General features: G+C 33.0%; 1 protein-coding gene across 7 annotated transcripts in view; it reads left to right on the top strand.

Annotated features, from left to right (window-relative positions):
* CCDC88A (coiled-coil domain containing 88A) overlaps positions 1-8,388 on the top strand; it is a 138,656-nt gene that overhangs the window by 78,284 nt on the left and 51,984 nt on the right. For all 7 annotated transcript variants that reach the window (XR_007462196.1, XM_049651489.1, XM_049651487.1 and 4 more), the window contains exons 9-12: positions 425-506; positions 2,882-3,040; positions 4,485-4,631; positions 5,212-5,356. Coding sequence is in view for 6 of the 7 variants with exons in the window: in XM_049651489.1 (XP_049507446.1) it covers positions 425-506; positions 2,882-3,040; positions 4,485-4,631; positions 5,212-5,356 (533 nt within the window). In the remaining variant the exon portion in view is untranslated. The remainder of the gene's footprint in view (positions 1-424; positions 507-2,881; positions 3,041-4,484; positions 4,632-5,211; positions 5,357-8,388) is intronic.

The following is an 8,388-nucleotide window of genomic DNA, read 5'->3' as shown; positions in this document are numbered from 1 at the left end:
TATATATATATATATATATATATATATATATATATATATATATATATGACTCAGACCCACATAGTAGTGCCTTGCTTAAAAACTCTTCCAGTGTATTTGTCTTTGATGAGTGAGAAAGACAAAAAGGAGAGTGAAAATGGGGGATGGGAAGAAAGATGAAGAGAGAGAAACTACCTTATAAACTATGAGGATGTCAGTCATCAAGATTAGCCTTTGGGGAACTTTAAAGGGGAGTCTGATTGATGACATCAAATCATACACATTCTTAATATCCATTTGTCTTTTTCCCCTCTGTTAGCGTATGGCTAATTCGGTTTTCAACTAGATATTTAGTAATGATAATATATTTGTATTGATGCAGATGATGATCACAGTTTTCAAAAACATTAAACTGATTATTTAATTGACAATTTTTTCATTTAAGGGAGGAAAAGACTGAACAGTTGTTGGACTGTAAACAAGAACTTGAGCAAATGGAAATAGAACTAAAAAGGCTGCAACAAGAGGTTTGTACCAGAAACTTTATTATATAGGACCAGTATGTAATTAGAAATTGATTTTACTCCTTATAATTTATAGCCTTTATCTTAATGTTTTATGAGGTCACTGAGGCTTAAAGATGATTTTTCAGTGTTTTTCTGTTCTAAAATCACAAAACTGGAATTCATAGTCTTTGGACTTTGCTTTTTCTTTATCAGTGCTGCTCATACTTTGCTAGAATTCAGAAGAAACTCTTAGGATTCAGGTAGTTCCAAGTTTCTCTTTTTTATGTATTTTGTTTGTGTGGGCTTGGAAGCTAGAATAACCCTACTGTAAACTATGCTGCTTTATGTGTATCTCCCTAGGTTTCTGGTCTCTCTGATAGTTATGGTAATTTATATATGACACAGTGGTTTTTAATTTTTTTACCTTTTAAAAATTATTTTTATTTTACTAAAGCTTTGTGGTTTTTTTCATCTCGAAGCAAGATTGTTTAAGACTTCATTTTGGGGTTGGGGGGGTGCACCTGGGTCGCTTAGTCATTTAAGTGTCTGACTCTTGATTTCAACTCAGGTCGTGATCTCATGGTTTGTGAGTTTGAGCCCAGTGTCAGGCTCTGCACTAACTGTGAAGCCTGCTTGGGATTCTCTTTCTCTCTCTCTCTCTCTCTCTCTCTCTGTCCCCTCCCACTCGCACTGTCCCTCTTTCTCCCTCTCTTTCTCTCTCTCTCTCAAAATAAATAAATAAACTTAAACAAAATTCACTTTTTTAAATGTTTGTTTTGTTTCATTTTTATTTGGTGGTAGTGCACAATGTCTTCTTTTACCCGTAAATGATAAGGATTATGGTGAAGCTAGATAATTATTTCTTCTCCTTATTTCCCCTAACTTGCTATTTTTAATTCAGGGAATACTCCACTTGCAGAATCATAAACTTGGACCTTTCTAGATGAATGAGATGGGAATCAAAATCTTCATTTCTAGATATGCTGTGGCTGCTATTGTTTCTTAATAGTATGGGTTTTTGTATGTGTGCTTACTGTAAAACAGTGAGTGGTTCTCAATCTTTTGGTCTCAAGGCTCTTTTCTCTTATTAAAAATTAATGAGGATTGTTTGATGTAGATTATATCTATTTTCTATATTTGAAATTAAAACTTAGAATTTGAAAAATGTTTATTTAAAAATAATTATTCCATGTTAACATAAAAATTACATGCTTATAACCATTATTTTCCAAAACAAAACAACAAAAAAAAAGAATGTTGGTACTCTTACATTTTTGCAAGTCTTTTTTTTTTTAATCATTTTTGCAAATCTCTTTAATGCCTGGCTTAACTAAAAACTACTAAATTCTCGTATCTGTTTTGCGTTCGGTGTATTATCACATGCCATGTAGCCTCTGGAAAACTCCACTCTGCCCTCATGAGAGAATGACAGTGAAAAAAGCAAATAATGGTTTGGTGTTATTATGAAAATGGTTTTGACCTCATGAACATGAAACCCTTTCAGGGCCCCACAGATATCTCTGGATCATACTTTGATAACTTGTTTTAAAAGATTACGAGAGAGCTATTAAATATTGAATTTTAATACTTGTCTCAAAACTTGGAAGTTTTGAAAAACTCAGCAGAATTTTGGTATATTATAATACATCTGGATGGAAACGTAATTTCTCTAAAGTAACTAACGACCAACTTTAGTAATACTGTTTGCCTCTTCTGTATTTTCATTATCCTGTATTTTAAAGTTAACTTTTACACCTTAAATTAATTGCAAAGGTTATGTTAACTAGAGGTTAACTTATTTGAAATATCCTGATATTTTTTACATACCTAAATAATCATTACATAAAAATTTATATGTAGGTGTGTTTTTATTTGCATATGAATATATATTTTAAAATAATTTATATTCTTGATTTTTAAAAAAAAGACCTCATATATCTCCCCATCCCATTTTATTTTATATATATACATTTTTTAACAGGTTTTAACTCACTGTATTTTTCTTGTATAAAACTATGTGGTGGCCACAGCTGGAGCTTTGGTCCTCTGCATGGAGACTCTGATGTGGGTCTTCACAAAATGGTCAGTGAATTCCTGATAGGGAAACTTGATGAACACAGTTTCTTTCCAGAGTTCAGGGTGACATAGCTGTAGGTCTTGGAAATGCCATCAGAAGTGGCCTTGTCGAAGTTGCCCAGCCAGGGTGACAGTGCAGCCTCTGGCCAAGGTATAGCATTGGTCAATACTGGCCCTCATCAACAGCTTCTTTTAAAATTCACACTTTTAAATCATACAATTCGTTGGGTTTGTTTTTTAAATTCATTGAATTGTGCAACCAGAGATTATCAATTTGAACATAGAAAATAATATTTAAAATATTAATTGTTTATATTTAGAACATGAATTTGCTTTCGGATGCTCGTTCCGCTAGAATGTACCGAGATGAATTAGATGCACTTCGGGAGAAGGCAATCAGAGTGGATAAGCTTGAAAGTGAAGTCAGCAGATACAAAGAAAGACTACATGATATTGAATTTTATAAGGCAAGAGTTGAGGTATGTTGCATAATTTAAACCATTCACAATTATTTTGTTTAAAAGTTAAGTTTTTTCAAACTGCATGTAATAAACTTAAGGAACTTTTGAAATGTTGAACAAACTGTAAATACCTGTCGGTGCTTATCTTATGGTGGTAGATCAGCATATTACTTATACTTGTAAAAAGGGATCTCTGGACATTATTAATTTTATTGAACTGTTTCAAGTTCTTTCATTCTTTTATTTAGTCTTATAGGTAGGAAAGACTTGAAGTCCTTCCCTCAAAGTCAAAATAAAGTATATACTTCTAATTTCAAATTTGTTTCTAGAAGCTAAAGCAAAGCATGTTTCTGATCACTGTTCAACTCAGAATGCTAAACTAGGATTAATGAAGGCACTCTCTCAATCTCTCCCCTAATAATATGTGTGTGGGTGTATTTGTGTGTGTGTGTGTAGAAAAAGACAATTTTTCTTACTTAATGGTTGCAGTTCAGTGTTACATGAAGTTGAGTTTGACAGCAAGAATTTGACAGTACTTGCTTCTACATTCTGTTTTTCTTTCCGAGTTAACTTCTTCATTTCTTCAAACAGAGGAGAGTTTTATCAGTTTCAGTATGGTGATAAGAAGGAAGGAGTATGCAAAATCAAGAAGTGAGAACATTACAACAGAAAGTAGTTAGAACATTTTAGCCTGAAAGTTACCAGAAAATAGACCCAGTAGATAGCAAAGATAAGGTGCCTATTAATTCTTTGCCGTTTATTGAAAAAATATATGCATGGCACTGTTAAGAGATCCTTATAAATGCCACTGTTTTAATATACTTTCTTTTGACTTTAGTTTATAAACCACTAGCATATAGTTCAGCAAGACGGATTTGTGAACGTCTTCAAAACATATGTATGGATTTTAAGCGTTTTCTCAAGATGTTTATGTAAAATATTTATTAATAGAGCCTTAGTTTATGGTCTGTGTGAGTCTTAGCACAGGTCTTGGTATTTTACTCAAAAACCCAAGCCCTTTACTTTCAAGTTACAGTTTAAGTAGAGAGAAATCTTTAAATCTATTTCAGCAAAAAAATTAAGCCCTGATTCTATGGCTATTTGTTTGTGTCTTAAATATCAGAGAGACTGCTTATACTTAGTTCCTTATCCTTGTGACTAAAGGAATTTAAATGTACCCTGACAATTTTATGTGAATTGTAGTTGTGTTACTCATCCTAGCATAAGTATTGAGTATTACGTTTGCATAATAGCAATAGCGTAATAAATTCTGAGGGAAAAGATGAAACCAGGAAAACATTAACTGTATCTCTATTTTCAGTAGCTTTTACTCTTGCATAAAGAGCTGTTGATAGAGACAGCTTAATGTCTTACCTTACAATAAAGAATTTATGTTTTAGAGCTTTGAAAAATTAACAGATACTAACATATTTGTGATAAAGCCTATTTGAAATGTTTATAGGAATTAAAAGAAGATAATCAAGTTTTATTAGAAACAAAAACCATGTTGGAAGATCAATTAGAAGGAACTAGAGCTCGTTCTGATAAATTACATGAATTAGAAAAAGAGAATTTACAACTGAAAGCTAAACTGCATGATATGGAAATGGTAAGTAATGTAAGGTTGATCAGTTGCGTGGCCTCCAAGGAAATCTCAGATTGATCTGATTTCCCCATAATGACAACAATGGCTAGCTCCTGTGGCTTTAACAGAGAAGAGGTAGCTAAGTAAATTAGAAGCTTCCAATTCTGTATAAAAACAGGAGTAGTACAAATTTCTGCTTTTGTTAGACATATTAGTTATTAATTTTGTCTTCTCCTTTGAAAACACCCTAATAAGTTGTTGTGTAAACATGCCTTTAAAATATAGAAGGAAAACAATTTGCTAAAATTTAGTATTAGGTCAGATATCATTTATTATACCAGTAAATATATTAAAATATATGAAGAAAAGTTTTCAGTGTTCCCAAGGATCACTTTAAAAGGATATCAAAGACCTGATCAATATAATGACTAGTATTAAGAATGATAACTGATTATTGCCTTCAAACTGAAAATTTTAAGGAACTCAAAATTTATCCTATATTATTCAGTTTCTGATAAAGTTATAAGTAATAGAACATATTTAGCTTGAAATTGTACTGTTTTTTGGCTTTCATTTCTTTTCCTACTCCCTGACAATAAAAAAGGAACGTGATATGGATAGAAAAAAGATTGAAGAATTAATGGAAGAAAATATGACTTTGGAAATGGCACAGAAACAAAGTATGGATGAATCATTACATCTTGGCTGGGAGCTGGAACAAATATCTAGAACTAGCGAACTCTCTGAAGGTATTCCCGATATTTTTTTAATGTAAATGCATAAATGAATGCATGAAGTTGTATTTATACTTACATTTTTGGATATTTTATTACAATTTTTTATTTTCCCCAGCCGGAGATGTCTAAGAGGCCAGATGTCTCCCTAGATAGTTCACAGAATAGTATGTTCATGGCCGCATTCCTGGGTCTTGTCCTTATCTTTACACATCTTACAACTCAACTTTATGAGTGTAGTGACAGATTTAATCAGTTTTTTAGGCACTGTTTCACATTAACATCATAGGAAGCTGAGATATGAAGTTTATTAACTTATTTTGAGAAATAAAGCCATCTACTAAATAGAACAGAAAAGTCATATTAGCTGGTCAGTGTGTTCTTTAACTATAGACAAACCTAAACAAGAAGTCAAAACATATTGGGAAGGTTCTTAGGTCAGTATATAGCCAGAAGAAAGCAAGTTAAGGATCTTTATGGCTACTTTCATCAATATATGTACTCTCTCTCCATTTTAGCACTATATCTACCAACCAGTCCAGCCCAGTTATACCCTAGAGATAATGAAAGACCCTCAGATAAATTAACTTTGTTCTTTTTTCCTTATTTGGGTTATAGCCTTCAGTATGCTGATACTGATTTACTTTATTGAAATTATGTCCAGGTCACATTTATTTGAATTAGATTAGTTCCAGAATTCCTCAGTTACCTAGTATTAGATTATTTCACCTGCTTTCCTTCCTTCCAGATATTTATTAAGCATCTACCATGTGTAAAATATTATATCCAGCCCTGTGGATATGATGCTGAGGTAGACGAGGTCTGAGAGAGCTTATAATCTGATATTTATAGGATACTTAGTTCTACAGATGACCTACCATATTTTTTTACCATTAGGCTTTTCCTAATTTTACACATGAGAACCTAATTTCAAATTCTGGGACCCCCATGTAAATTGACTACACAGTAAGTGATGATATTCAGACCGTGAACTTGCTGAGATATATTACTTAAAATATTTGTGGGACTTTTTTATTGTATTTTTTGTGAAGTTGAGTTATTAAAAAACAATTCAAACTTAAATGTTTTCTACTGCTAGTTAAAATTACAGTGTTAAGAGTTTCCTCATCAGTTATATGGGAACAATAAAATAGTATTACCTTGTATGGTTATTGTGAAGATTGAATTTGTTACTGCTTATGAAGCCATTAGTAGAGTACCTGGTAAATGGTAGGCATTTGAGTGTTTATTATTTTTATCATCGTTGTTGTCGTCATCATCATCATCATCATCATCACCATCACAGTTGTTTTGCAGTTCATCTTAGCTGGGGTCATAGATCTGAATATTTGCTTTAATATGGTGTGTTTTGTTTTGTTTTTTAACTATACAAGAGAATTGCTTTCTAGAAAAACTGTGAAATGTGGAAAAATATAAAGGAAGAAAGTAAAGTTCCTAATAATTTCTGAAACCCCTTTGCATTTCAAAAAATGGCCTCCAGAATTTTTCTACAGATAGATATTTTAGACATCATCAGATCAATTTGTATATACAATTCAGGTTCTTCTTTTCACCTAAGATTATAACGTAGGCATTTTTCCATGTTGTTAAATATGTGTTCTAAGGGGGCTCCTGGCTAGCTCAGTGGATAGAGCATGCAGCTTTTGGTCTTGAGTTTGAGCCCCACATTGGGCATAGGGATTACTTTTAAAAATGTTTGTAAGCATCCTTTTTAATTCTTTATAGTCTGACCTGAAGCATCTTTGAAATACAGTGATAGGGCACCTGGGTGGCCCAGTTGGTTAAACGTCCGACCCTTGACTCTGGCTCAGGTCATGATTTCATAGTTTGTGAGTTCAAGCCCTACATCGGGTTCTGCACTGACAGTATGGAACCTGCTTAGGATTCTGTGTCCTTTTCTCTTCACCCCTTCCCTGCTTGCTCTCTCTCTCTCAAAATAAATAAAAATAAACTTAAAAAAAAAAGAAGAAACAGTGATAGTATTGAAAGTATTACTAAGGTATATTGAGTATCGTATCTAACAGATCATGAAGCAAAGTTTTACTGAAGAAGACTTGGACAACTAATGGAATGTAAAAAGTCTGGGGCGTTGGGCTCTGTGCTACCAGGTTAGAGCCTGGAGCCTGCTTCAGATTCTGTGCCTTCCTCTCTCTGCTCCTCCTCCATTCATGCTCTCTCTCTCTCCTTCAAAAATAAATAAAACATTAAAAAAAATGTTTAATAAAAATAAAAAAAGTCAGTGACTATCAATTGTACGAGCTTTTAATAAAAGATTAATAATATGCTAACTGGAACAAAAGCTAGAAGAACTGAGGCTTTCTTTGTTTACAGTCTGAGGATATTTTATCATACCTAATTTTGAAAAGAATGTGTGCTTGTGGGGATATGGTGTGTGTGTGTGTGTGTGTGTGTGTGTGTTTCTTAATGATGGAGGATTTCTGGGGCACCTGGGTGGCTTAGTCGGTTGAGCATCCAACTCTTGATTTCAGCTCAGGTCATGCATGATCTCACAGCATGAGATCAAACCCTGCTTCGAGCTCTGTGCTAACAATGCAGAGCCTGCGTGGGATTCTCTCTCTCCCTTTCTATCTGACCCCCCAACTCGTGTTTTTTTCCTCTCTCTCTCTCTCCCCAAATAAATAAATTTTTAGAAAATGACGGAGAATTTCAAACATACACAAAAATAGATAGACCTAGAATGCCTTCCTGTACTTCTCCATTTCCCTTCCTGAAATCTGGGGTTTCAAAGTGAATTCTAGGTATTATATTTCACTTTAAATCCTAATTTTTATATCATCAAATATTTAATGAATCTGCTTTAGGGTTATTAAAAATAGTTATTTTGGACTTATATCATATATAGAACCAGAAACTGAGTTTTCTTATGTTAAAAAATGTAATTATGCTGAAATTGACTTAGAAATACAATTTTTTTTGGCAAAATGGTATACGTGTTTATTTTTACACTCAAGTTTAGCAGAGATTCTTCGTTTAGAGAAAGACTTTTTTAAGGTAACCAGTATATA

Source organism: Panthera uncia, assembly GCF_023721935.1.
Source record: "Panthera uncia isolate 11264 chromosome A3 unlocalized genomic scaffold, Puncia_PCG_1.0 HiC_scaffold_11, whole genome shotgun sequence".
In the NCBI taxonomy this organism is placed as follows: Eukaryota; Metazoa; Chordata; class Mammalia; order Carnivora; family Felidae; genus Panthera; species Panthera uncia.
This window is presented reverse-complemented; position numbering and strand designations above follow the sequence as displayed.